This window comes from Morone saxatilis, unplaced genomic scaffold, assembly GCF_004916995.1.
Source record: "Morone saxatilis isolate NCDOM2014 unplaced genomic scaffold, NCSU_SB_2.0 Contig14, whole genome shotgun sequence".
Classification (NCBI taxonomy): domain Eukaryota; kingdom Metazoa; phylum Chordata; class Actinopteri; family Moronidae; genus Morone; species Morone saxatilis.
The window spans coordinates 2,234,639-2,246,060 of NW_023339696.1; the positions used below are offsets into that span (position 1 = coordinate 2,234,639).

Sequence of the window (11,422 nt, forward strand, 5' to 3'; positions counted from 1 at the left end):
TCTCACCAAGTCTAAACTTTATCCTCTGTGCCAACTGAAATACTTCCAACATAAGCATATGGCCGACTTTCAAGCCAAATAATCTGCAGCTGAGCATCAAGATAGCTCAGTGACTTCATGGATCTGCATCACTCTTTCCATATCGGAGCACTGACTCTTGAACTTTGGGTTCAAACAATTTGCACAAAAAAGTATAGAAATTAGGATATTGAATAATCAATATAATATAAAATCATTAACTTGATAATTTGATAGTCTGGTGATCATCGTTTTTGTGACGAATCGAACTGATCTCACAATGTATAGCATTTCACAAAAATTAACAAAAGTGTAAACATTTAGATTTGAGCAGGGGACCTAAGCAGCTTGGAACCTCTATGAAATCTAATGGAGACCTGTGTTTATTTGTCAAAACGTGACAAAGCCACACCGGGCTAGTAAAGGAGACCTGCTTCTAATTTGGACCCTGCTTTTAATTGAAGTTGGGAGGTAAAATGAATAATCAGTGAATGGTATTAAGTTACATTGTGCCTCCTACCTTGCAATATTGAAGAATATTGCTATTATTATTTTATTTATTGTTTGGGGGACTTTTTATGCCTCTAATCTGACAGTGACAGTTGAAGATTGACAGGAAATGGTGGGGGATGAACTATGCAGCAAAGGGCTCATAGGTGGGAACAGTTTAACCTTGGTAAGGACTCAGCATACATGGGCTGCATGCTCTACCAGGTGACTAGTGATAACTTAGTTCAGAATTGTATGTCCCTAAAAACTAAGTATAAAGCAGCTACTGGTTTTACATCTGGGTCACATCACAGGCCTCTTGCCTGAAAGCCTCATTATAATCCAATGAACAAACTGTTCATTTTCACTGGGACTATGTCCTCAAGTGTTGTCACTTGAGTCAGCATTGGTTGGAGAAGAAGTTTGAAAATGAAAACAAATCTGGGGGTGTTTCGTTAGAGAGCTACTAGACCTTTGTCGCCTGCTCCTCACAACTCAAGACCACATTAGCCGCTACTAGCATAACGCACCTGAATCTCCTGGGTTGCACTGTGGGTAATGTAGGCGCCATGTTTCGACAAGCAAGAAGAATATGTGGGATAAAAAGAAAGGAAGGGCTCTGCTGCATTCATTTTGATATTTTTTTAACTGTCCATCATGAGTCTGACAGTGTTATAGTAGCGCAATGCTAAATTGGTTCCAAAGCCATAACTGCAAGCCCACCTTGGCTCAGGTCACATTACCATGGGGTGTAGCACACATGCTAGAATGGATCATAGGGCTGGAACAGGAGATCTGAATAACACAATTAAGCACAATAGTGCAGCTCTCTAACAGACGCTCGCTGTTGATGAGTCATGGATCAAGATCTGAGTTGTGTCTGAAGTACAATCCTATGACACTATAAGGAAAATCCCCAGTAACACACGTTCTGGTGTCATTTACTGATTAAGGGTTTTTGTAGATAGCCCATGGACTGTCAGATGCAAAGTAAAGGGCCACTCCACTTTAATAAAGCAGGATAACTCACAAGAGACAGGGCCAGTGTGTAGGATTTGGTGGCATCTAGTGCTGAGACTGCAGATTGCAACCAACTGAAACCCCTTGACTCAACCAAGCGTGAAGGAGAAACTATAACAAAACTCTGAGAAAAACGTGTCCATTTTGGACTACTGTAAAAACACAGCAGTTCAACCTGGTGGACTCCGCCATAGAGGAGGACTCTGTAGATAAAAACAGCTCATTCTAAGGTGACAAAAACACGATTCTTTTTTTCAGGTGATTAAACACTAATGAAAACACACCTATGAATATTATATTCCATTTCTGCCAATAGTTCCTCCTATATGCTACATACTGGACCTTTAAATCTGTCTTTTAACTAAACTTTTAGTTTTGGTGATGGTTTGGTTGTGACATGACGACAATCCTAAACATTACAGTCACATGAACAAAGCAAACACTGAGGCTTTCCTTACCTGACATCACTGATCAAAGCTGAATTAGCAACAGAGACAAAAATACAAGCCAAGCTAAGCCCACAAATGAAACCAAACATTTTTAAGCCTGCAGCCACGTTGAGTACATGTTAACAGCCTGACAGCTACAGCCATAAAAACACTACAAGGAATATACAACCAAAAACTAATTTTTTAAAAGTTCAAGAACCCAGCTGAACACAGCACAACTGGACTACAACTGTAATGTTCTCAGTTTTAGAACTGCTCTGAGACTACCAGAAGCAGTCTAACATTCAATTGAAATCAAAGTGAGTCAGGAAGTAGATCAGGACCAGAAATAAAATCCGGATTAAACCCGTGGCTGCTGGAGGAGGAGATCCTCCTCCGACCCTCCAATGCTCTTCAGGATCAGATTTCCTCCTGCTCAGCCCCCCTTCCAAACTCCAACCCTTCTGCTGTGGAATTATGGAAGGAGGGACATGCTGATTTTCCTCTTCTTTCCTCTCTTTTCTTCTGTTTTTTTCCTTCCTTTGAAGGAGGGGTCCATTCTTGTCTTCCCTAAACGTGAGCGGCAGCAGCTGGGTGAGCAAGGGTGCGTCCCCAATCGGTCCAGTCCCCAGCACCTCCCAGTTCTTCAGGCTCCCATATAAAAGCCCTTGTGGAAAGTGAGTGTAGGCAGTAGGGAGTTTTCTGCTGGGGTCAGGAGGACTGTGAACAGACGAGCGGACCCTGCCCCAAACACCCGTGTATGAGTGGAGTGTAGCAGGAAAAAGAAAACATCCCCAACTTTTTTCCTCTCTTGCCTCAAAGAGTCTACATGTCTAGTGGCATCTAGATATGTTCAGCTTTGTGGATTTGCGGCTGGCGCTGCTGCTCAGCGCAGCGGTGCTCCTGGTCAGAGCGCAGGGCGAGGACGACCGTAAGTTTCATCACTGTTTACTGGAGCTTCTCAACCCTTTTTTTTTCTTCTGGTTTTTGAAAGTGGATTTTCTCTACGTGGGTGGACGGTTGCTGAGATTTTAGACAGAAGAGAAGAAAGGAAAAAGTTTGAACTAGAGATAGGAGCTTTGATGCGTGCTGCTCTTTTGTCTCCACTCAGATAGATACTGTGCAGGGCTTTAACAGGCAAGGTGGCGTAAATGCAATGGGCATTCCCAAGAATGGCCTTCTCTCTCTCTCTTTCTCTCCTCTTCTCCTCTCTCCTTGTGTTTGTCTTATGTTCTTCTCTACCCCCCCCACCCCCCCATGCATGCAGAGCGAGAGGTTGCTGCAGGTTTTCGGGTTCCTCTACGCGAGGGTTTCTACATGGGGACTAGCATCACTATCACATTTAAACTCCCAAAAAGCTGAAAGTATTTCTCAGAAAAAGAAACATTTTGGCTGCAATGAAAAAGCCTGTGGCAATTAATCAATTTGACAACCCATATTTCCACACTGGGACCACCCCCCACCCCCCTACCCCCCCACTTAAGCCCAAGGTGATCTTCAGGTAGGTAAAACTCTACATTTGATAAGACTGGAGAAGGATAAAAAATGAATGGAAGAATTTCCCCCCTTTGCAGGCAGACCACGGAGACAGACGGGGAAAAGCTTTCGCACAAGGCCTGGGATTTGATTGTGGCAGGAGAAAACATTCCACTGCCTTGAAGCAAGTGTTGTGTTGGCCAGGGTGAGGCGGAGTTAGAGGTCACATGGGAGAGCAAGAAGGGAGAGAGCAGGCCGTAGTCTTGCTATGGGGAAGCATTTGGAACCTCTACAGCCTTTAGCAAGGCTCCTCCTTCTGCTCTTGACAGTTGGACAAAAGCTCAGACGTGATGGTAAAAGAGATTTGTAGAGCACAAGCCAGGGGAAGGTAAGGGCCTCTGGGCTGGTTGTTTAGACACAGAAGGGACAAAGAGGACCCAGCTCAGTTCTGGAATCAAGAGGGAACCAAGGGAGCTGAAAAGTCAAATTTTTCCAAGATGTTTCTTCCTTGATTCTTTTCAAGCCTGGCCCGTCTGGTCTGTCCTGAGAGCAGATGGGTTGCCATCTGAACGGTCTCAACAGGCGCCACCCACAGGCTTGTCTTCCGGCACCTTGGGGCAAGACACATCTGGGGCGCCACGTCCCCCACACCACCTTTCTCCTCCCCCTCTTCTTCTATCTTTCCACTCTTTTTTTTGGTCCTCTAATTGCAATACACATGTGGACTGTGTTTTCCACCAAAGCTGGCTTGCCAAGCCGACCAGTCTGCAGCAGCCGCTGCTGGCTTCCCCCTGAGCTCAGCACTTTGCACGCTGGGGAAAATTTAAAACCCTAGAAGGAGCCTCGTGGGTTCGTTTTCGAGTCCGCACGCCGGGGGGCTCAGGTCGGGGAAATGTGATTTGAGTTAAAGAGCAAGAATAACGATCATTCAGGGTTTTTTATTGGTGTTAAGAAGTTAGATCTCGGAAGACGGTTTTCTCTGGCGTAACCAGCGTCTTCCGTGTGAGGAGGTAGCATGTAGAACCTCCAGACACCCCAACCCCGCACCCACCCTATGACCTCTTTCCGGTCCGATTGCACCCACCCCCTTTTCACTTACCCAACCCCTCTCTTCTCTCGGCTGGAATGTTCTTATTGTTACTGCCCTTTCACCATTTCTGCTTCCTGGTCGACATTTTGTGTCATTTATATTTTTGGTGTCATTATATAAAATCTTTTGATGTGTACTTTTTCCAATGTGAAGCTGTTTAAAACCGTTCTTTTTTAAAAAAAGAGTGCGATTCAAAAACAAGTAATATAGCCTGTATATCTGGGACAACTGTATAATATATTATTGATATATATATATCGTTATATATATAATATATATAACTATAACATTATGGAACCATTTATTCAAATTGTATTCACATTTATTTTTAGTTGAATAAACAAATAATTATTGAAACACCATTAAAAAAATCTGAAACATCGACGGTCTGATTTATAAATGCTGATTTAATGCAGCTTATATCAAGTTACATTAGTTTATTTATATAATTAAAATACATTTGATTCTCGCTTTGTTTGTCCATTTTTTTCCACATGCAGTTTTAATGTTGATTCCGCTCCCTATCTAGACCCTTGTATTTTCTCTGCGCGTGTGCGTTGGAGGTGATCTCACCTGTATCTCTCAGTGGTGATCCCGCAACTCCCAGGCACGGGCGAAGCTGCAGCCTGACGGCCAGGTGTTTGGCGGACCGGGATGGTGTGGAAGCCAGCAGCAATGGCCAGATCTGTCGTGTCGCGACAGCGGGCACCGGTGATGTGCGATGAGGTCATCTGCGAGGAGCACACAGACCTGCCCCAACCCCGTCACCCCCACAGATGGAGTGCTGGCATCTGGCCTCCGGACGACGGATTATATATTCTCTTTTTCTCTTTCTTTCTTAAAGCTACTTGCTTTTCATACTTTCTCCAATATTTTATCATTATTTTTATTATTCTACCTCCCCCATTTTCCTTATTCTTATTATACATATAGTCCATTCTTATTCTCCTTGTCTCCTTAGAAAAAGGCCAAAAACTACTCAAACTCTTGCTGTCTTTCACCCTCTCTCACTCCTTCCCTCACTTCTTTCACATTTAGGTGCTTCAATATGACTAAACACATTATCTGCCCCCACAAATGCACACAAAGACACAAGACAGTCTGCCTCTTCTGCTACAGTGACAAGGAAGGAAGAGGAAGTGTGTGTGTGTGTTTTCTTTCATAATCCTAAGTCTCTGTCTCCTCTCTCTGCAGGCTTCCAGGAGCCCCAGGTTGAGGTAAATATTGGTTATTTCATTGATAACTGATTGTCCAAATGATTGCTCTGAACATATAATAAACATAAAATATAATAATGTAATTTAAAAGAAACCTGTTGATTGTAATATTGATTATTGATCACTGATGGATTGATGATCACGTTATTGATCAGATACATCATTACCCATATGAATCATATCCACATATTTTTCTATTATTATGATTTTTTAGCATTGCACTGAGACACTGTCTGTTTTTCTTTGCTCACAGGGACCCAAGGGAGAGCGTGGACCCAAGGGAGACAGGGTAGGTTCACACTCTCACACTTCGTCTGTCACTCACTCATCAGTCGTTCGATTCCCGCTCAGCTGAGGGGCCACGTGGTGCGTTCACACTCTGTCTGGCACCCAGAGCAGATTCTTGTGTGTTTATGATGGAGCTGTACTGACAAAAGGGTCGATTAAGTTTTTTTTTATTGTTACTTCCGGAACATTCAATTCAATTCAATTCAGCTTTTATTTGTATAGGCCCCAATTCATAACAGAAGTTGATCCAAATCAGGACAAACTTTCAAAATAGAGCAGGTCTAGCGAACTCCTTATAACAACATGTGGAAACGGGACTGGGATTCTTTACAGTCCAGCATTCAAAATCATCAAAGTGTTATCAAAGTAAACGTGTGTTCGAAGTAAAACAAGTAAAAGCACTCAAGTTATTGATGGAGTGGTGTGTGAACAGCAGCTGCCCCAATGACATCAGGTCTAACTACTTACTGAGAACATAATTAGTGATGGATTTAGCATTTAAGCATTTTTCCTGTAAAGTAGATCCAGGTCTTATGAGTCCCAGAAAGTAGAAATACAAAAGTAAGCTGCACACATAGATCCTCAGATTAAAACTGCACTTATGGGTACTATTTGTACTCTTTACCTTCCATGTCTGAATTAGGTCGCTATCATTATAAAGCAAGAGATTAGCTGGAAGAGGTTTCACTGCTTACCGAGAGCAGTGAAATGATCAGGGGGTGAAAACATGCTGGGCTCAGGTTGGGACACGCAGGCTGAGGTTGGAGCTGTTTGTAGCAGGACAGGAAGTGGAGACTTTGCCCAGCTGAAGGGAAGTTAGACACAGTGAGGAAGAGCTGTGGGAAAAAATCTCTGTTAGATATGTTTGGGGTTGCTTTTGCAGTGTTTTTTACAGATCTTCATGTTGATTTTATTATTGACTTAAAATAAGTCTTTGCTATGATAGGATTTGATTCAGCCAGCTGTACAAGTTGGATCTGAATAGAATTTGGTCATTTTATTTTGGAAGGTCAGCTCACCTTCAGCTAAGTTTGGGAGTTTACGTATACTCAAGTGTAATTATGAGTTTCAGTAATTATTATAATTCTATATTCAAAATGTAGAAATTATTGCAGTCATGTATTTTGAGTTTGAGATGATGGTGTAATTCCTTGTTCAGTGACTGTACTTACCCATACTTCCCGTATCCTGACCACTACCAGTCCAGTCCTCGTTGGTCACATGGTCAGTCTTGGAGGGGAGTAAACTGCACCTCCTTCAGGTGTAATGCTGCTTCCATCACTACAGGGAGCCAATCAGCCTGTGAAGACACACATAGGAAATTAATTATAAAAACACAAGGATCTGTTCTGATGTGGGTCTATGGGTGTTGTGTTAGTATCAGAGCCCTGCATTCAGGTGATTCTGACTCTCAAGCCTGACCCCTTCTTTCTCTCATCTTGTCCCCCTGCCCCACCCCCAATCACAGGGTCTTCCTGGTCCCCCTGGTAACGATGGTATCCCCGGCCAGCCTGGATTGCCTGGACCTCCCGGCCCTCCTGGACCCCCCGGCCTTGGTGGAGTAAGTTGTTGGGTTTTGTTGTATTTCTGTATTTTACTTGTTTAGATCTAAATTGACCAGTTGTAAGTGGCTAGACACAAAAGTCACATGACTCATGCGTGTAGCTCATTAATTGGACACAGGTGTGGGATAATTCTTCTTCTGTGGTGATGTAACAAATCATGAACACACAACCAAAATAACACGCACAAGCATCAGTCCCAGTTCAGTTTGGTTCTTCCCAGCTTCCCAGCAGTCATATTCTATTACCCATAAATCATTTTGCTTCCCGTACTTTGGCGAGAGATTTCAAAATGTGTGGAAATGTTGTGTTTTTTGTGAAATACATGAAAATAGACCACCGATTGTTTGGCTTTCAGTCTGGGGTCAGAAGGTCAGAAGGTCATTAGGTAGATGCTCAGGGAGGGGAAGCAGATCTTCTCTATTTGTAATGGATGTCCAATCCAGTAGTTGATCAGTTTGTAGTAGAAGTGATAGATTTATCATGCTAAGAATGTATATAATCCATCCTTACTTAGCATACAAAACTCATCAATCATTCTTTCCACTGGCTCTTACTGTAGTTTAGGATACCATGCTAGCATTTCTGGGCTAATTATGCATTTTTATGTAGATCCACATGCTAATTCACTAGGCTAAGCTAACATATATCATCCCAGCCTGATTTATGCTTATGTAGTAGCTATTATTGACTAACATGCTACATCACCACATATAGCTAATATAGCGTCACAATCTAATTTAGCATGCTATGATTCAGTTCACCATTGACTTCTTTCCTTCCGACAACATTCCCACATTCAAGTTAAGGACACTGAGCTTACATATGCGGCCTACTTTTGCATTCTCATGTAGAATTTATCACTAAATCACATGCTAATTTACCAGGTTAAGCTGGTATGATACCAGTCCATTTTAGCTTGCTTGTATAGACTTTACCAGTGACTCACATGCTTATTTACCAGTTTTAGAATCCAAGCATACAAAACCAATATTCCTGTTTTTTAATTTAGCATTTTAATGTAAATTTGACTTCAATCCTTAAGTCAATGGAACAGACTTCCATTCTAGGTGACCACACGAAGATAAACCAGACTCTAAAGGCAGCGTTAGCTGAGATTCTACATCTTCTGCAGTGTCACACAGTCAGATAACATGATGGGATTTGGTAGAGAAAAGTAGGAAACAGGAGACAGATTGTGTTTGTATGAATCTTAATCTTCAGGATTTGATTGAGACACAATTAAAGAGGTTTTGTCTGGGATGCCCCAAAATCTATTTTCAGATTTTGTTGGACAGATGTTTTTCATATATAAGCCCCTGAGTGCATATGCTTATAGAAGACAAATGGGTCTTGAACATGTTGTGAAAATGCATTGTTCTACATACAAAACAACTTAGAAAAGGCCTTTTATCCACGTCATGGAAAAATTAAACCTAATTCACATTTTCAGACTGTATGTCACATTACAGACAGATTGGAATATTTCTATATATAATATCTCTGCTTGCTTTTTTCCAGAACTTCTCCCCTCAGATGTCTGGTGGCTACGATGACAAATCTCCTGCCATGCCTGTGCCTGGACCCATGGTATGACGCACACACAAATACACACTATCATCTCACTGTCAATCATGGTGATGCAGTGCAGTCTGACCCTGCCTCTGTTTGATTGACAGGGCCCAATGGGACCCCGTGGACCCCCTGGATCTCCTGGTGCTAGCGTAAGTACATTACTTCCTTAACTCAAAACTGTTTGGAATCTGAAGCTGGGATGATCGAGCAGGAGAGGGCAGCGATAGCATGCATACCTCACCATGACATTACCATGACATCACTACCCTCTCCTAAGAGACATGACACGCTCCTTTGTTTCACTGCACAGTGAGAGTTAATTTCCAAATAAAAACTACAAAGTTAACACGTAGACATGAATGACATGAACACATATCCTTCAGTTTCTAAAATGTTCAAAGACTGTACAAAGATGAAAGGAAAACGGGTTTTCTGACAATTCGAATTGTCAGCACCAGAAAGAATCATTCAAATGTTTAAGCAATAAAATCCAAGAAACCTCTTGAAGCTAGATAAAACCTGGAATAAAGGGTTGACGCAGCGGGCTAATGCAGATCTGCGAATTTAGTTGAAGCTAGCCAGGACTCACCCTTAATATACACAAATGATTTACATAACAAGTCACTGAAAAAGAATGCTGTCATACAAACAGAGAGTTAGGGTTTGGTTATTCTCATCACTACTACATTTCAAGTTCTGCTACTGTACCCACCCAAGTGAGCTCACAGCAACAATGAAACAAAGATACCCCGCTGCCTAACACTGCGTGTTTTACAGACTTTAGAGAGTGTTATCAACATATCTGTACAGTACTGATGGTGTACAGTAGTAGTGATGGTGTTTATGTGTGTCCCCCCCTACAGGGACCTCAGGGATTCACTGGCCCCCCTGGTGAGCCCGGAGAGGCTGGAGCTGCTGTGAGTATTAGGAGCACAGAAACAAATACACTCCTACATCACACCTCGGTAGCCTTTTGTCATTCTCACCTTGTTTTTCCCTACAGGGCCCCATGGGTCCCCGTGGTGCCGCTGGCCCCCCTGGAAAGAACGGAGAGGATGTGAGTCAACTGAATCTGCTCATATTCACCATCTTTATCTCAGCTTGGATCAAAGAATGAATTTATCCACCCGCTCATTCCTTTCTCTCTGTCTCCCTTCATCTCAGGGTGAGTCTGGCAAACCTGGTCGCAATGGTGAGCGTGGACCTTCTGGCCCACAGGTAAGATGCCACAGCAGAGTAATTCTTAATGATGCATCGTAAGGAACAAAAACAGAGCCATGGTAATAAATGGTGTCTCCTATCACTCATCTTTCCCTCAGGGAGCTCGTGGTTTCCCAGGAACCCCCGGTCTGCCCGGCATCAAGGGACACAGAGTGAGTCAGAGCTTGCACCTTCCCGTTCAGCAAATGAACAATAAAGACTCTCCTAACTGTGGACTAACTGTATGTCTCTCTCTCTCTGTAGGGATTCAGTGGACTGGATGGTGCTAAGGGAGACTCTGGCCCAGCTGGCCCCAAGGTGAGTACCTTCTTTGTTATCAGTGTAGCAAAATGTAGCAGAATTACTAATAGATGTAGTACAGTGGTGCAAATGGCAATGGTGACAGTAGTAGCAGTGCTAGAGCTTGTAGTAAAAGTACTGGTCATATTATTTATGTGAGTTGAATTGCACTTCCATTAAGTCCTGGGACAGAATTTTTAGAAAAATGGAAGCTGCAGAAGCTGAAATATCTTGCCTTTTAGTCACAAAATATGACTTAAACTGGCCCCTATGTTTCCATAATGCAACCAATAGTATCTTTGTAATGTCTGTTGTAAATGCGCGATTTCCAAGACCAAGCTAAAATGACTACTACTCTGTATGACTAGTAAAATCAGTGGACTCAACCTTTAAGTAGTTCTTGGTATTAGTATTAGATTACCAGTGGTAGCAGCATAGAGGCAGCCATGCTAGCTAGTTTAATTAATACTGACAAAGGATGCCACAGTTTCTGTCATTCTCGTCACCTCACCTTTATGTATGTTTAGGGAGAGTCCGGAGCCCCTGGTGAGAATGGAACCCCTGGTGCTATGGTGAGTAAAACAAGTGCCCCCCACCATCTCAGACATGTAGTAGCCATGTTGGATTTTTTTCCTCCCTTCCAATTGATTTAAAGCTGACTGAATGTTTCTCTGTCTCAGGGACCTCGTGGTCTGCCTGGCGAGAGAGGCCGCACTGGTGCTTCTGGAGCTGCTGTGAGTCCACACATACACACACACA

At 42.8% G+C, this 11,422-nt stretch overlaps 1 protein-coding gene across 1 annotated transcript in view; it reads left to right on the forward strand.

Annotated features, from left to right (window-relative positions):
* The first annotated feature begins 2,804 nt into the window (after positions 1 to 2,804).
* col1a1a (collagen, type I, alpha 1a) overlaps positions 2,805 to 11,422 on the forward strand; it is a 20,999-nt gene continuing 12,381 nt past the window's right edge. Inside the window, exons 1-15 of the mRNA XM_035654963.1 lie at positions 2,805 to 2,886; positions 3,955 to 4,048; positions 5,129 to 5,237; positions 5,694 to 5,738; positions 5,992 to 6,027; positions 7,495 to 7,587; positions 9,110 to 9,178; positions 9,268 to 9,312; positions 10,027 to 10,080; positions 10,167 to 10,220; positions 10,328 to 10,381; positions 10,483 to 10,536; positions 10,628 to 10,681; positions 11,191 to 11,235; positions 11,344 to 11,397. Of these exons, the coding sequence (XP_035510856.1) occupies positions 2,805 to 2,886; positions 3,955 to 4,048; positions 5,129 to 5,237; positions 5,694 to 5,738; positions 5,992 to 6,027; positions 7,495 to 7,587; positions 9,110 to 9,178; positions 9,268 to 9,312; positions 10,027 to 10,080; positions 10,167 to 10,220; positions 10,328 to 10,381; positions 10,483 to 10,536; positions 10,628 to 10,681; positions 11,191 to 11,235; positions 11,344 to 11,397 (942 nt within the window). The remainder of the gene's footprint in view (positions 2,887 to 3,954; positions 4,049 to 5,128; positions 5,238 to 5,693; positions 5,739 to 5,991; positions 6,028 to 7,494; positions 7,588 to 9,109; positions 9,179 to 9,267; positions 9,313 to 10,026; positions 10,081 to 10,166; positions 10,221 to 10,327; positions 10,382 to 10,482; positions 10,537 to 10,627; positions 10,682 to 11,190; positions 11,236 to 11,343; positions 11,398 to 11,422) is intronic.